Below are 17,560 nucleotides of genomic sequence, written 5' to 3' on the forward strand. Positions count from 1 at the left end.
TATTTCCAATTCGGGGACGGTGAGGGGCTCAGAGGGTGAACTTGCAGGGGGTGTTGTTCCCATGTACCTGCTGCCCCTTGTCCTTCTGGATGGGGCTGAACATTGGGCAATCATCGGCCAAAATCTGACCTTCACGATGGAGGGTAGGTCATTGATGCAGCAGCTGAAGATGGTTGGGGCCTAGGACACTACTCTGAGGAACTCCTGCAGAGATGTCCTGGAGCTGAGATGACTGACTTCCCTGTTCTGACTCCAACCTCCTGATTTCCATTGGCCACAATTCTGGTAGGATTCCTTGGAGGCGCACTTTTTTTTTTCCTTTATTCATTCGCAGGATGAGGGCATCGCTGGCCTGGCAGCATTTATTGTCCGTCCCTAATTACCCAGAGGCAGTTCAGAGTCAATCACGTTGCTGTGGGTCTGGAGTCACATGTAGGCCCAGACCAGTAAGGATGGCAGTTTCCTTCCCTAAAGGACATTAGTGAACCAGATGGGATTTTCAGACAATCGGCGATGGATTCATGGTCATCATTAGATTCTTAATTCCAGATATTTTATTGAATTCAAATTCCACCATCTGCTGTGGTGGGATTCAAACCTGGGTTCCCAGAAGTTATCTGGGTTTCTGGATTAATAATCCAGCGATAATACCACTAGGCCATTGCCTGCTTGATTTCAAGCGCTTCAGAACTAGGGGATGCTGAAAAAGGTGAATCCAGAACCAATGGTTATGGCCCAAGTATATGGGGAAGCTCTTTAGGACTGAGATGAGGACGAATTTCTTCACTCTGAGGGTGGGCAGACTATGATGTTCTCTACCCCAGGAACGCAGTGGAGTTCCAGTCATGGCAGAGATTAATAGCTTTCTAAGTTTTAAAGACATCAAGGCTAAGTTGCTGAGGAAATAGCATTGAGATCGGCCCCGATCCTGTTGAATTTTGCAGCCTTCAGCTCAACAGCATTCACTCCCATCTGGAGTGGGTGTAAGGGATGGGACATGGTGACAAGCTGTGAATATTGATTGTCCGTGTTTCTTGGGAGGGGGGGTTTCCTGCAACTCTTCCAGCCGTAGGGAGGCAGCTTTTGCATCCGTTCAAACCAGGAGGGAGCTTGAGAACAACTCGGGGGAAGTAGTTGGGTGCGCATTGATAGTCCTAGTCAACAGCGTTTTTCTGTGTTCCACAAGGCCTCCGCAATCCCTGATAACAGGCTCAGCTGTCTGCTTTTGTTGTGGAAACGCAGTGTGCTGGGTATAAATGTGTGTTTGCTGGGCGGTTGTAAACGGGCACCTCCCCGAAAGGCAAACAGAGCCTGGAATTTATAATTAACACTGCGTTCACAACGAGCAGTGTGGACTTTGGCTGACGTAATGCTTCTTTGTGGGCTATAGAATGAACTCTTCGCCAAGGCTTTTCAGTTTCTGCTTGAGGAGCAGTGACCCAATGTCTGAGTCAATCATGGTCTTAGTGCCCAGTGTACCACGCCTCAAGGCCACGTCAGACTAACCAATGAAAGCGAGAGTAGTTGGTGCCTTTTTAAGGTAATGAAACATTCCAAGGTTCTTGACAGGAACATCACAAAACTTGACTTGGAGCCTCATAAGGAGATACAAGTTCCCCCCCACCCCAATGCTCAGTTGCACAGTGTGTTCCAGCAAAGAAACCCACCAAGGTTCCTTCACCAGTACGTTCCACGATCTATCTAGAAGGCCACGGGCAACAGATACGTGGGAACACCACCCGCTTCACGCCACTCGCCATCCTGAATTGGAGACCATTTTCCTCATCTTTCCAGTCGATCGTTTGCCAGCGATTATGGTTGGTGTTGAAATGCGTGCTTCAACGCCATGGGTCAATGCTCACTGCCTTCAGGATCCCCAAAGCCTGTCCCACCATCAACAAGGCACAAGTCAGGAATATGATGGAATACTCCCCACTTGCCCCGGATGGGGGCAGCACCAACAGCACTCGGGAAGCTCGACACCATCCAGGGACAAAGCAGCCTCCCGCTCGATTGGCCCCACATCCACAAACATCCCACTCCCCCCACCACCGACGCTCAGTAACAGCAGTGTGTACCATCTACAAGATGCACTGCAGCGTCTCACCGAGGCCTCTCAGACAGCACCTTCCAAACCCACGACCCACTTCCATCCAGAAGGACAAGGGGCAGCGGGTACATGGGAACATCACCCCCTGCAAGTTCACCCTCCGAGCCCCTCACCGTCCCCAACTTGGAAATATATCGGCCGTTCTTTGTGGGTCAGAATCCTGGAACAGGATGGATGTAGCCGCTTGATGTTCCATCTGCCATTGTCACGAGAACAGTCAAAAGTCCGTAACTGAGGGGGAAAAAAGGTTGGATTTTCTGCACTGCAACAACTTTTCGATAAGTTCGTTTCAAGTAAGCTGCTGGAGGTTTCTAATGTTGTTAAACAGAGGAAATAGAAGCAGGATTTGGCCTTTTGAGGCCTACTCCAACATTCACAATGACCATGGTGATCGTCCAGCTTGATAACCTGTTCCTACCTTTCCCTATGTCTTTTCGCCCCTTTAACACCAAGTGCTTTATCCAACTCATTCTCCTAAAATTGTACAATGAATTGAACAAAAAAAGCATTCATAGGATGAGGGCATCGCCCGACCGAGCCAGCATATATTGCCCATCCCTAATTACCCAGAGGGCAGTTAAGAGTCACCCACATTGCTGTGGGTCTGGAGTCACATGTAGGCCCAGACCAGGTAAGGATGGCAGTTTCCTTCCCTAAAGGGCATTGGTGAACCTGATGGGTTTTTTCCAACAATTGGCTATGGATTCACGGTCATCATTAGACTCTTAATTCCAGATATTTTATTGAATTCAAATAACACCGTCTGCCGTGTTGGGATTCGAACCCGGGTCCCCAGAACGTTATCTGGGTCTCTGGATTAACAGGCCAGCGATAATACCGCTAGGCCATTGCCTCCCCAGTGTTTCAGCCTCCGCTGTTTTTTGTGTTAGAGAATTCCACAGGTTCGCCACCTTCAATCAAGAGGTTTCTTCTCCTTCCTCAGTCTGAAAATGACCTCCTGCGCATCCTTAGATGGTGACCCCTGGTTCTGGACCAGGGTAGAGGTGTGAACCATGTTGGAGTTGGTGGGATAAGGCTGGGAAGTGAGACCCTGAACTAGGCTTGCAATAAGCATTAAGCAGTCTCTCCTAAGTCTAAGGCCTTCAGTCAGAGGTAGTGGGCATGGAACTCTCTCTGCAGCAGGGTGTCGTTGGAGGGGAGAAACGGAGGTGTATCCTAGGATGAGGGAAGAGGTGGATGGGAGGAGGATTGCCGGTCGGCATTGACTAGACGGGCAGAGTAGCCTGTTTTCGGATGCGAGTGATCTCCACGGAATGATCCCTCACCCTACAGTCAAACTGAAACGAAGGGTGCCTAACCACAAGATTTGTCTTTTTGTGAAAAGATTTAAAGGTCACCAGTTGAGGAATGAGTTGTAATTAGGTTTTGCAGCACGCTGTTTACTTCCTTCGCTGACTGACCTGTCTCTTTTTTTTTAAAATGATCCTGAATACCTTTTTGTCCCTGGCTTTGTAGACCATGCCAGAAAAACAACCCATTGTGACCATCCTGGGACAGAGCGTGGACTGGGATAACTCAGGTGTAGAGGGGACGGGGTTGGGGGCCAGGATCTGCTGTTGTAAACCTGCCTGAGCCTGACCCCCTCTTCCATGGAGCTGACTCAAAAGAATTCTTCCCAAATGTTGTAATGAGTAACAAAAGCGTTGCATGTGTTTTGTCAGGGTACTGGCCCTGTGCCTCAGCAGTCTGCTGTTTGTGTGTTTTTTTTTGTCTCTGTCTCTTGCACAGTGGAAAACTGTGCGAAGGCCTTGCTGTATAAACAAATACAAGGGCCCCGCACAGGCGTCTCTCATACCAAACAACACATGTAAAAAAGGCAGCTCACTTTCTTCTGCTGTTCTGCACACTGATCCAGATCAGCACCTGGGGGAAGGGACTGACCCTGTACTGCATACTAAGGAGCAACAAGAAAGTAGGGCGTGTGTGTGTGTCTGTCTGTACGCACTGTCACTCTCTCATGCTTTCAGGTGTGCACACTGGCAGCCCCTTCCAGCCTACATCTTGCACTCCCTCCTTCAGCATAAGGCTGCATTCATACCGTTCGCTGTGACTGGGATTTTCCAGATTCTGGGATCCTCTGATTCAGTCTTCAGCTGCCTTGGCTCCCCTTACTAATGCCCTCCTCCAAAAGCCAAACCCTTTTCTTCCATGTTTCTCCTGGTTTCGGTTTGGTGTCTAATCTCGGTGTCTTAGCCTCTGGCTGTTGTTCACTGCTGGTTTTGTTAAACTCCCACTTTTCGGAGAGTTACGCATCTAGGTGACTTTGCCTGGTGCTCAGATGTGCCTTGAGATGTGAGCAGTGTTGTCTCTGTCTGGATGGGAGGGGGTAGTATCACTGAAATACCATCACTGGGTGCGCCAATGGCTACTGTGTCCCTGAACGTGAAGAGCTACCGATCCTGTTTCAAAAGTATGTGCCTTTGTATTTAAGAAACAAGAGCAGGAATGTGCTATTGGGCCCATTAAGTCTGCACTGCCATACGATAAGGTTGTAGCTGAGGCTCACGCATGTCTCCACCTCTCTTCACCCTTCACTCCCCAAAGCCTGTCCCACCATCGACAAGGCACAAGTCAGGAGTGCGATGGAATACTCCCCACTTGCCCCGGATGGGGGCAGCTCCAACGACACTCGAAGCTCGACACCATCCAGGGACAAAGCAGCCCCCCGCGCGATTGGCTCCACATCCACAAACATCCCACTGCCCCCCCCACCACCGACGCTCAGTCACAGCAGTGTGTACCGTCTACAAGATGCACTGCAGCAACTCACCGAGACCCCTCAGGCAGCACCTTCCAAACCCACGACCCACTTCCATCCAGAAGGACAAGGGGCAGCAGGTGCATGGGAACACCACCCCACTGCAAGTTCACCCTCCGAGCCCCTCACCATTCCCGATTTGGAAATATATCGGCCGTTCCTTCAGTGTCGCTGGGTCAGAATCCTGGAACTCCCTCCCTGAGGGCACTGTGTGGGGGTCCCTACATCACACGGGACTGCAGTGGTTTACCCCCACCTTCTCAAGGGGGCAACTAGGGACGGGCAGGAAATGCTGGGCCTGGCCAGTGCCGCCCACATCCAACAAATGAATTAATTTTTAAAGTCCCTGATATTTCATAAAAATCTATCTCCTTCGTCTTTTGAAGACTTCCAGTGATCTAGCCTCCGCAATTCTCTGGGGTAAAGGGTGCCAGACAGTCCTTACCCTCTGGGAAAAGAAATTTCACTACATTCTAAGTTTTAAGTGAGCGTCTCCCTATTCTCTAAGTCATGGGACTGCTCCTGCTGCTCTTAATGTTTTGTTTCAAGAGCTGGGAAGCCTGAGGAGACACTAGAGTCTCCTTGTTGCTGGTCTTGTCTCAGCAAAAAAGTGTGTTCTCTGTTCTCTTTTCCCCCCCCCCCCCAACTACTGACTCCTGTACCAGGTAGATGTAAGGGATCCTTGTGTGTCTGTGTGTATGGGGATAGGGCTGGAAAACATTCTGGTATGTTTAATGGTCTTTTGCTTAATCTCTGCAACATGGGGTTCACCTGTACCTGTACCATAAAAACCGAAAGAACTGCGACTGCTGTAAATCAGGAACAAAAGCAGAAGTTGCTGGAAAAGCTCAGCAGGTCTGGCAGCATCTGTGGAGAGGGAAAAAAAAAATCAGAGTTAACATTTTGGGTCCGGCGAGGCTTCCTCAGAACTACTTGTTTCTATTCACCTGTGCCATATTGGTTTATGTTTGTGGCAGAAGGGAGACAGGGTGAGAGACAGTGTCGGTACCTCCGTTGTTGGGATGAAACCGGTTACATGCAAACACGAGAGCTAGTTGCGACCTTCCTTTGTTTAAGAACCACCTCCTGTTTACCCTGCCCTCGGCTTGGTTTGTCACGTAAGCAGAGTACGTTCCTCCAAAGATTGTTTGCTGATGAAACACCGTAGGATCTGGATCACGAGCAGGCAAAGGCATGTTGATGATGGCCAGTGTGTATTCAACACTGAAACCAAGTCCTGAAACGAAAAGCCAGATGTGTTCTCCACTCTCACAGCACCACCGTCTCTCGGCACACCTCTGCCCTGTCCCTGGACCAGGGGGCACAGTCGTTCCCTTCAGTACCTCTTGCTATTGAGGTGTGTAGGAGACTACCCTGGGTACTGGAAATGACATACGGAGACAGAATGTTTTAGGTGTGTGGTTTGGTTTCCAGAATCCACCTGTTGGCACTGTTTATTATTTTTAAAATCATTCTCACAAATTCACTCGGGGCATGGGTGTCGTTGGCAAGATCAACCTTTATTGCCCCGTTTCCCCCCTTGAGAAGGTGGGGGTGAACCACTGCAGTCCCGTGTGATGTAGGGACCCCCACACAATGCCCTCGGAGGGAGTTCCAGGATTCTGACCCAGTTACACTGAAGGAACGGCCGATATATTTCCCAAGTCGGGGACGGTGAGGGGCTCGGAGGGTGAACTTGCAGGGGGTGGTGTTCCCATGTACCTGCTGCCCCTTGTCCTTCTGGATGGAAGTGGGTCGTGGGTTTGGAAGGTGCTGCCTGAGGGGCCTCGGTGAGTCGCTGCAGTGCATCTTGTAGACGGTATACGTTGCTGTGACTGAGCGTCGGTGGTGGGGGGAGTGGGATGTTTGTGGATGTGGGGCCAATCGAACAGGGGGCTGCTTTGTCCCTGGATGGTGTCGAGCTTCTCGAGTGTTGTTGGAGCTACCCCCATCCGGGGCAAGTGGGGCGTATTCGATTACACTCCTGACTTGTGCCTTGTCGATGGTGGGACAGGCTTTGTGGAGGGGAGTCAGGAGGGGAGTTACTCGCTGCAGGATTCCCAGCCTCTGACCTGCTCTTGTAGCTGTAATATTTATATAGGTTGGTCCAGTTCAGTTTCTGGTCAATGATAACCCCCAGGATGTTGATAGTGGGGGATTCAGTGGTGATAATACCATTGATGACTGCAGATTTGGTTTTGGCAATGAAACTGATGTTTACTATACGCAGAAGTAATAAATTTAAAAAGTTAAACTGATCTACTAAATATCTCCGGTTGAGGTTAGGGGACAGGTTGACCACAATTCATCTGAATGTTGGTACAGGTTAGAGGGATTGAATGGCCTCTATCCGCTCCTGTGAATAGGTTGTGAGCTGAATAGTTTGTGTGATTATAATCTCTCGGCGATGAAGCGGCATTTTTTTTCCTGCTCCGCCTCTGTGCTTCAGTTTCTGTGGAGCCGAGTTAACAAAGAAGAATTTGTGATCTGCTGATAACTGAACCTGGTCTGAAATGTGAGATTTGCTTGGAATATGCAGCAGGGAATGCAGACTCCACTCCAAGGCCCTTGCGTGGCGCTGTGCCCTCTAATCAGCACCTTTCGAGAGGTGGGTGTGGGTTGGGGGGGGGGTTGGTGGGAAGAGAGAGAGGCGGGGGCACAGGGAGATTTGCTGCAAGTTTGTGCCTGGCATCCTGGTAATGTGAGACACTCTGTCTCTTCTCGAAAGCAGAAAGATATGATAGTCACGGTATTGTCAGAGATAATGTTTCACCTGCAGGGACCTCGGTCCGACTGCCAGGATATGTAGTCGTTGGTCGTCTTCTCGATGAATTGGCAGGTTCTTCCCAGCATCACTCCTGTAAACTGTTGTATGTTTTCATTTTGAGGATTGACGTTGGGGAATACAACTCTCCATTCTGATTACTCGACAGCGGTTGTCAATTTCTTTCCCCCGATAGTGTGATGCTAATTCTGCCATCTTGGGGAAAGTAGGCAGGTGCCCTTTACTGGAGGCTCCCCTCTTGAGAAGAACCCAGTGAAAGTTGCCTAGAACGTTACAGTGGAGATTTGATGTTTTTGCGCTCTGTGTCACACTGTCTCTGCCCTCGCTACTTATGTATTACAGTCGCTGGGCAGCACAGAGCTATTCGAATGTTTTCACCCCGCCCTCACCAGGACAAAATGCAAGAATTCCACATTTCAGACTCCCGCAACAATTTATCCTGCATAGGAGGAGAGGATGTTGGTTGCTTGGAAGTTGACCTCCGGCTGAAGTATTAAATCAACCTTTTCACACATTGTTGTGCATTTGGAATTGGAGTCATAGAGACATACAGCACAGAAACGGGCCCTTCGGCCCAACCAGTCCACGCTGACCATAATCCCAACTAAACTAGTCCCACCTGCCTGCTCCTGGCCCATATCTCCCCCCGCCCTCCCCCCCCCCCCCCCCCCCCCCCCCCCCCCCCGCTGCCCCTTCCCCCCCCCCACCCCCCCCCCCCCAACCCCCCAAACCTTTCCTATTCGTGTACTTCTCCAAATGTCTTTTAAACGTTGTAACTGTCCCCACATCCACCACTTCCTCTGGAAGTTCATTCCACACAAAAACCACTGTGTTTAAAAAAAAAAGTTCTTCCTCGTGTCCTTTTTAAATCTTTCTCCTCTCACCTTAAAAATATGCCTAGTCTTAAAATCCCCCACCCTTGGGAAAAGACACCTACCGTTAACCCTATCTATGCCCCTCATGATTTTATAAACCTCTATAAGGTCCATTCCTCAACCTCCTATGCTCCAGTGAAAAAAATCCCAGTCTATCCAGCCTCTCCCTATATCTCAAACCCTCCATTCCCAGCAACTTCCTGGTAAATCTCTTCTGAACCCTCTCCAGTTTAATAATATCCTTTGTGTAAGTGGGGGACCAGAACTGGACACAGTGCTCCAGAAGAGGCCTTGCCAATATCCTGTACAACCTCATAGTTTCTTGTGTTTTTTTTTTAAAGTTTATCCACAGGATGTGGGCTCAGTGGCTGGGACAGCATTTATTACCCAATTTAAGAGTCAACCACATTGCTGTGGGTCTGGAGTCACATGTAGGCCAGGCCAGGTAAGGATGGCAGTTTCCTTCCCTAAAGGGGAAGTGGATCAGATGGGTTTTTCCAACAATCGGCAATGGATTCATTGTCATCATTTAGACTCTTGATTCCAGATTTTTATTGAATTCGGATTCCATCACCTACCCTGGCAGGATTCGAACCTGTGTCCCGAGAGCATTACCTGAGTCTCTGGATTAACAGTCTAGCGATAATATCACTGGGCCATCAGCTCCCCCTGGTGTTTGTCCTGAGTGGTGGAGAGTAACAAACTTCAGCAACATGCTCCCCACTTCTCCAGCAATTTTTGTATCCTCCTAATTCTTCGTCCCCTTTGCCAATTTTGTTTTTAAAAACGAAGTGCCTTTATGCAATTGCTCTGTGATAGTGAGTTCCATGTTTAAGCCACTCACTAGGTAAAGGGTGTTAATAACGAATATCAGGTTGGATATTGTACGGTTTGTCAGCTTTGATCACCATTGCTGAGGGGTGTCGGCCTCTTGATCCAAAGAAGGAAATTAGGGGAGGTGAAGGCCTAGTGCTGTGATCACCAGACCGCTAACGCAGAGACCCAGGTAATGTTCTGGGGACCTGGGTTTGAATCCTGCCGCAGCAAATGGTGAAAATTTGAATTTGAGATGGCTATGCAGATTTGTTGGACAGACTCATCTGATTCACAAATGTCCTTCAGGGACCGAAGTTGCCATCCTTACCTGGTTGGGTTTACATGTGACTCCAGACCCACAGCAATGTGGTTGACTCTCAACAGCCGTCTGGGCAAATAGGGACGGGCAGTAAACGTCACTTTTACCAGTGATACCCACATCCCCTGGATGAATTTAAAGAAAAAGTCTTGTCCTGGAGAGACAGTGTAACGAAGGTTCACTGGACTGGTTACTAGAAAAAGCTGAATTCTGCCGTGGAATAGAAAAGAATGAGGTGTGGTGAACTCTGCTGTATCTTTTCAACCAAGAGAGGGAGCAAACAGCGTCGGAGGAACTCCTTTCCCATCACAGTGTCGGAGCCTGAGATTCCTAAGGTTTTGGAGTAGATTTGTAGCTCGGGTTGTGTGTGTTGAGGTTGGTTGGCTTGCTGAGCTGGTTTGTTGTTCCGCAGGTGTTTTGTTACTGTGCTTGGTAACATCCTCAGTGCAGCCTCTGAAGCATCGGTGTGTTTTTCCGCCTGGTTTTTAAACTCTGGGGTCCGTTGAGATGGATTGCCTCACTTCCCGGTTTCCTCCGTAGTGGAATGTATATGGGATCGAGTTCATTGTGTTTATTAATAGCATGCTTCATGGAGTGTCTAGGAATTCTCGTGCTTGTCTCTGCCTAGCCTGTCCCAGGATCTTGGTGTTGTCCCAGTCAAAGTCGTGGTTCTCCTTGTCCATGTGGATTGAGATGAGTGAGTATTGGTCGTGTCTTTTTGTAGCCAGTTGGTGTTCATGTACTCTTGTTGTTAGTTTCCTTCCTGTTTGTCCGATGTCGTGTTTCTCGCAGTCTCTGCAGGGGATCTTGTAGATGACATTGGTCCTGTCCATGGTGGGGAGTGGGTCTTTAGTTCGGGTGAGCACTTGTCGTAGGGTTGATGTGGGCTTGTGTGCCACTCTGATGCCCAGCCGTCGTAAAAGTCTTGTGGTGAGTTCTGATGTGTTCCTGATGTAGGGTAGTGTGATGAGTGTGTCGGGGCGTGTAAAATCTTTCTGATGCTGTTCCTGTAGGCATCTCCTGACCCAGTTCTTTGGATATCCATTATCCTTGAACACTTGGAAGAGGTATGCCTCCTCCTCTTGGCGTAGTTCCATGGTGCTGCAGTGTGTTGTTGCCCTTTTAAATAGTGTTCGCACGCAGCTTCATTTGTGTGTGCTGGGATGGTTACTATTGAAGTTCAACACCTGGTCTGTGTGTGTAGCTTTTAGGTGTACACCGAAAACCTGCTTTCTACAAAGGATTGTAGAGGCATGTGCCTCAAGGCTTGATTCCTCTATAAACCTACTCAATTAGTCCATAACGTGGCATGCGTTTTCTCTCTCTCTCTCTCTCGCATGCACGCTCGCTCTCTGTCGTTCATTGGGTAGCACTCGAGCCCTGAATCCTGAGGTTCCTGGTTTGAATCCTGGCGGAGCAGTGCCGAGGATTCGCTGCACTGGGACAGGCCGTTAGGGTAGGCCGAATGGCTCTTTGAGCCTGCTGTCCCATTCAATAAGATTGCTGAGTTTTAACCTCCACTCTACCTTCCTTCAAAGATAATCTTTCATCCCCTTAAATACGTACAGATTCTGCCTCAATATTAGTGTTTGAGGACAGGAGTTCCAAAAACTCAACCATCTGAGAGAAAATAAATGTTTCCTCATTTCTGTAATAAATGGGCACCCCATTATTTTTAAAGTGACCCCCAATTCTACAGGAGGTCAAGTTCAAGAGGAAACTATACTGCAAATGGCAGGACCCTTAGGAGTGCTGATATACAGAGGGATGGTGGGGCGGACATCCCTAACCGCTTCCCCCGCCCCCGTAAGTGGCAACACGAGTGGATAAGGTGGGAAAGAAGGCGCATGGCAAGTTTGCCTCCATCGGTCGGGGCTTTGAGTAGAAAAGTTGCCAAGTCATGTTGCATCTGTGTGAGACTTTGGTCAGGCCACATTTGGAGCATTGTTTGCAGTTCTGGTCGCCACACTATAGGAAGGATGTGGGAGTTTTGGAGAGGGTGCAGAAGAGGTTTACCAGGATGTTGCCGGGATTGGGGCGTATTAGCTACAAGGAGAAGTTGGCCAAACTTGGATTGTTTTCGCTAGAGCATCGGAGGCCGAGGGGAGACTTGATAAATCTGTCGAATTATGAGGGGCACGGGTAGTCAGAATCTCTTTCCCAGAGTAGAAATGTCAAATACTAGGGGGCAAAGGTTTCAGGTGAGAGGGGAAAAGTTTACAGGAGATGTCTGCAGCAAGTTTTTTTTTACACAGAGGGTGATAGGTGCCTGAAACATGCTGCCAGGGGGTGGCGGTAGAAGCAGGTACAATAGTAACATTCAAGAGGCAACTAGACAGACACATGGACAGGCAGGGAATAGAGAGATATGGATGAGGTGCAGGCAGATGGGATTAGTTGAGAATGGCATTATGGTTGGCACAGACATGGTGGGCCGAAGGGCATGTTCTGGTGCTGTACAGCTCTATCCTCCAAGAAGGCGCATCCTTTCCAGACCAACCTCAGGATCTTGTTTGTTAAGTCACCTCTGATTTTTCTGAATTCCCAAGAATATTGTCTAGGTTTTCCTCATGCGGCAATCTGCCCATTGTGGAGACAGCAAGAACTGTAGATGCTGGAGTCTGAGATAACAGTGTGGAGCTGCAGGAACACAGCAGGCCAGGCAGTATCAGAGGAGCAGGAAAGCTGACTTTTCGGTTTGGGACTCTTCAGAAATGGGGGAGGGGGAAGGGAGTTCTGAAATAAATAGAGAGGAGGAGGGCTGGGGCTGGGGAAGGTAGGTGGGATGATGATAGGTGAGTGCAGGTAGGCAGCGGTGGGGAATTGGTCAGTGGGAAGGGTGGGGCGGGTAGGTGGGAGAGAAGATGGACAGGTTGTGTCAGGTCAAGGAGGAGGGTATGAGAGGGAGGGTTGGACATGGGATGAGGCCTGGGGGTGGGGAGATTTTACAACTGATGAATTCTATGTTGAAGCCTTTGGGCTGTAGGCTCCTGAGGTGGAATATGAGATGTAGCTCCTCCAGTTTACGTGTGGCGTCATTGTGGCTCTTAGTCATAGAGTCGTACAGCAGGGAAACAAACCCTTTGGCCCAGCTTGTCCATGCCGACCAGGTTTCCCCAGCTAAACTAGTCCCATTTGCTAGTTTTTGGCCCATAAACCCTCTAAACCTTTCCTAATTCATGTACCTGTCCAAATACCTTTCATGTGTTCTGACTGTATCTGTATCTGCATCCTCCTGGTTTGTTTCTTCCCCCAAACAGCTGTCAGAGTTCTATCTAAATGAAACGTTTGCACAGGTATGAGGATGGGAAGGGTTTAGAGGGATGTGGGCCAAGCGGAGACAAATGGGACTAGTTCACTTTCGGAAAGCTGGTCAGCACGGGATATTTGGGCCGAAGGGTCTGTCTCTGCGCCATGTGATCCCATAACCGTGGGAGATTTTGTTTTCGTTTCTGGGGGCTGGTTCGTTCTGATGGGTTTCTCTCTGTGTGCCCTCCCCTGTTCAGATGGTACAGACTCCACTCCAAAGCTGGGAAGGCAGACAAGGAGAGGGGCGAGATCGAGGCGGACATCCAGTTTGTGCGCAACAACATGACGGCTAGCATGTTCGACCTGTCGGCCAAGGACAAGTCCCGCTCCGCCCTGGGGAAACTGAAGGACAGGCTCAAGGGCAAGAAAAGGGACGGCTTCTCGGACTCTGCGTCCGCCATTGTGCCCAGCCTCGGTGCCGTGGGCGACAGCGATGAGGAGGACGAAGCGACTGCCAGGGCGGCCACCACCTCCAGGCTAAGGAAGCTCCTGCCCAAGTCGACCCTGCAGCGCACCTCTCTCTCCCAGTCCATGTCCGTCATTCCCACCGCCCCGTCCTCTCCGCACGGGAACGCCAAGGCTGGGGGTTTCACGGAGATACGCCTGGACGACTCGGCGGGAGGTGCGTTGGCGTGGCGCCTTTTCTCGTTTCGCTTTTAAAGTGGAAAATAATTTCCTGCTTGGCCGGAGATGTCGGGTGGTTACTGGAGGCGGGGTGGGGAAGGAGTGAGGGTGCAGTGTGCTGGATGGGGTTTCTTTGTTTTTTTTTAAAACCTTATTTTTTAGAAATCTTGTCCCCTTTCTGTTGTCAAGCGTTGGCAGGGCACAGTGGGTGGGCAGAGCTGGGTATGAGTTTGGTGAAGGGGGTGGGGGGTAGCAGGCAGCAGGGATTCAGATGACCAGAGGTCGACAGAATGTTAACTCAGGGCCAAGTGGGCCGTGGTATGGCAGGTGGAGTTTAATTCAGATAAATGAGGTGAGGTGTTGCATTTAAACCAGGGCAGGACTTGCACACTTAATGGTAAGGACCTGGGGAGCATGTTGGGGTGCACATACGTAGCTCCTTATTGGAGTTGCAGGCAGACAGAGCGGTGAAGGTGACATTTGGCACACTTGCCTTCGTCGGCCAGGTCATAAAGTATAGAAGCTTGGATATCATGTGGCTGTGCAGGATATTGGTGAGAGTTAGTAGGAACTGCCGATGCTGGAGTCTGAGATAACAAGATGTGGAGCTGGATGAACACAGCAGGCCAGCAGCATCAGAGGAGCAGGAAAGCTGAAGTTTCGGGTCTGGACCCTTCTTCAGAAATAGGGGAGGGGAAGGGGACTCTGAAATAAATAGAGAGAGAGGCGGGGAGGCGATGATGGAAGGTGGATAGAGGAGCAGATAGGTGGAGAGGAGATGGACAGGTCAAGGAGGCGGGGATGGAGCCAGTAAAGGTGAGTGTAGGACGGGAGTTGGGATGGGGGTTGGTCAGTCAAGGGAAGACAGACAGGTCAAGAAGGCGGGGATGAGGCTGGTAGGTAGGAGGTGGGGGTGGAGGTTGGTCGGTGAGGTGGGAGGAGCGGGCAGGTGGGAGAAAAGACGGACGGGTCAAGGAGGTGGGGGTGAGCTGGGCTGGTTTTGGGATGCGGTAGGGGGTGGGGAGATTTTGAAGCTTGTGAAGTCCACATTGGGCTGCAGGGTTCCCAAGTGGAATATGAGTTGCTGTTCCTGCAACCTTCGGGTAGCATCGTTGTGTCCCCATGGAGTGGAAATGGGTCATTCGGTCCAGCAAGTCTGTACTGACTCCCCAAAGGGCCTGTTTCAGTGCTGTATGACTCGATGACTGTGGGAAGGTGGCGGGAGGTCAGACTGGAGGTAGTTGGAGACATTAGTTCAGACAGATGGATGATATTTCTCCCTCCGGATCTTAACATATTCCGTTACCCATCATGTACTTCTACGATAAAGCGATGAGCTTCCTCCAGTACTGCAAATGACACGACTCTTAAGATCCTGACTCTCTACGACTTGGGAGTGTTGGTCAATACGTTTAGCTGTCCAGACCTACTGACTTGAAAGGTTGCGAATCACATCGTACAGAAGAGGCCCTTCAGCCCATCCGGTCTGTACTGCCCCAAAAATACACTTATGACCTACGCTAGTCCCACTTTGCTGCAGTAGGCTGAAAGCCTTGAACGTTACAGCACTCCAAGTGCTCATCCAAGTGGCTTCTTAAAAGTCGAGAGTCAACTACCCTGCCAGATTCCCACCACCTTCTGACTGCATTCCCTCAAATCCCATCAGAGCGCCCCTGCCTTTCGCTTCAAAATTATGCCCTTCCGAGCCCGTACCATTTGGAAAGGACAAAGGGCAGCAGATGCATGGGAACACCCCGCCCTCCCCCGCAAGTTCCCCTGTTAGCCGCTCGCCGTCCTGACTCGGAAATAAATTCGGGGGGGGTGGGGGGGATCTGAAAGTGAGCAAAAATGGCCTTGGATTGCAGGTAAACCCAGGTGAGCTGTGACCCATTTCCATGGAGCCTTTCGCACGGGGAGTGGTAAAGTACAGGAGTGGGACTAAATGGGTTGGGTCTCTGTAAAGCATCAGTGTCTAGGGGGTGGGGGGAAGCGGTGGTCTAGCGGGGGAAGGTTTTCGGGGATCCGGAGCGGATTTTCCGTTCTTCGCGGTGGGGTGTCCATGCGCCTTTCTGGGTCGTCGTTACCACGAGGCGCCCTCCTTCCTCGTGGCAAGCCTGTGGCCTGTCGGCGCACGGGGCCAAACGTGCTCCTGGGTGAGACGTGGCAGTGCCAAGGGGGGCTTGGGTGATCCGGAGCCCTGGGAACGCCGGTTCAAATCCCACCGCGGGTGTTGGGTTCAATTCCCATCGGTGGCTGAGGTGGTCACGAAGGACTCTCCTCCTCTAAGACGTAGTGGGCCTTGGGTTGAACCACCGCCAGTTCTCTCCAATGAGAGAGTGGGAGTTTGACAACATTACCCTCCACTGAGTTGAGCAGAACGTCACCACCTCCCACAGCCTTTTGGTCGGGTTCTGTTACTGACGAGGGGTTAATTCTTGTCCTTTTTTGTTTTCTTCTTTCTGTTGTTGTTGAACATTATTGTTCTGCAGAGGAGAGTTCAGGCAAGGGCCTGCAGGTCCCCAAGATTCTGAGCCACAAGCGGGCGGCCAGCGCCGACAACAATCAGCTGGACCTGGCGTTGCCCGGGAACCCAAGGAAGGAGCCTCTGTCACTCTTGGGGGGCCTGAGGCCCAAGAGCGACCCGGTGTCCCAGTCCAACCTCTGCATCAACGGCTCCCATGTCTACACAGAGGAGCCAGGCCAGGCTGTGCCATCCAAGCCTAGGCCCGAGCCGAGGAGCCGCTTCTACACCCCGTCCCCCGAAGAGGACCCGAGGCCGGAGACTCCTCCCCGGGGCACGGCCGACGCCCCGGCCCCTGCCTCGGTCGAGAGAGGCGGGGGGAGCCCGGACCCCGGGGTCGGGAGGGCAGGCCCCGCTCCCGAAGAGCGCGTGCGGTCGCTGAACCCTTTCGAGGCCAACGAAGAAGAGGAGCAGGCGGGCAGCGGGGAGGCGACACCGGAGGAGCCCAGGCCCCAGGCTAAGAAGGAGGAGGCCAGCAGAGGGGGCCTGATGTCCCTCTTCCCCAAGAAAGCAGAGGCTCCCAAAGCCCTTGAGGGGAAGGAGCTCCGCAGGACGTCTGAGGAGGGCCGGGGGGAGGTGAAGAAGCCGGCGAGCACCTCAGTGTGGGCAAGCAGGATGGCGGCCATCAAACCCAAGTAAGCTGTGCCAATTTGGGGGCAAATATTGATGCCCATTTCCCCCCCCCCCCTTCACTAGGTTTCCCCATCCAAGGGCCCAGGAATAGTCCGAATTTAACCCTCCTGCGGTTCGCGTCTCGGTTATTTTTATTCGTGTGATCTGAGCTCCATCCACCTCCCCCTTTGTGTTGTCGGGTGGTTTGGGGCGGGGTGGAGCAGTGGGATGGTCGATGGAGCACAACGGAAGGCGGCCGCTCAGCACCCTTCCAGTGTAAGGTTGGGGGGTGGAGGAGGGGTTCGCTAAGTTGTCTCGTTGGAGCGGTGAAAACAATCCTTTCCCATCACGTCGATGAGCTTTATCCGAACTGCTCCTGGTGCCCTCCCATCCTTTCTCACATAAGGAGACCACAGTTGTCCCCAGCACTTCCGATGTGTCCTAAGTTCCTGTGAATATGTGACAAGATGTCCCTACTCTTTAATGACCTCTTTCCCCTCACCCCACCTCTTGATGAAGGATAATACTCCATTAGCCTTCCTAGTCACTTGCCGTAGCTACCCAGTAACTTTGTGCGGATTCATGTACTGGGTCACCCAGATTCCTCTGCATCGCAGTCTCAGTCTCTCTCTCTTCTCTGTCTCTCTTTCTCTCCTCCTCCTTCTTCTTCTTCTTCTTCTCCTTCTCCTCCTTCTTCTTCTTCTCCTTCTCCTTCTCCTCCTTCTTCTTCTCCTTCTCCTTCTCCTCCTTTTCTTTCTCCTCCTCCTTTTCTTTCTCCTCCTCCTCTTCTTTCTCCTCCTCCTTTTCTTT

At 51.0% G+C, this 17,560-nt stretch overlaps 1 protein-coding gene across 2 annotated transcripts in view; it reads left to right on the forward strand.

The window, feature by feature from the left end:
• The window catches only part of LOC109920256 (rab11 family-interacting protein 1-like), a 35,121-nt gene that overhangs the window by 5,261 nt on the left and 12,300 nt on the right, over nucleotides 1-17,560 (forward strand). For both annotated transcript variants that reach the window (XM_048618722.1, XM_048618723.1), the window contains exons 3-4: nucleotides 13,191-13,615; nucleotides 16,107-16,773. In XM_048618722.1, coding sequence (XP_048474679.1) covers nucleotides 13,191-13,615; nucleotides 16,107-16,773 — 1,092 coding nt within the window. The remainder of the gene's footprint in view (nucleotides 1-13,190; nucleotides 13,616-16,106; nucleotides 16,774-17,560) is intronic.

Source organism: Rhincodon typus, chromosome 40 (genome assembly GCF_021869965.1).
Source record: "Rhincodon typus isolate 14 chromosome 40, sRhiTyp1.1, whole genome shotgun sequence".
NCBI classification, from domain to species: domain Eukaryota; kingdom Metazoa; phylum Chordata; class Chondrichthyes; order Orectolobiformes; family Rhincodontidae; genus Rhincodon; species Rhincodon typus.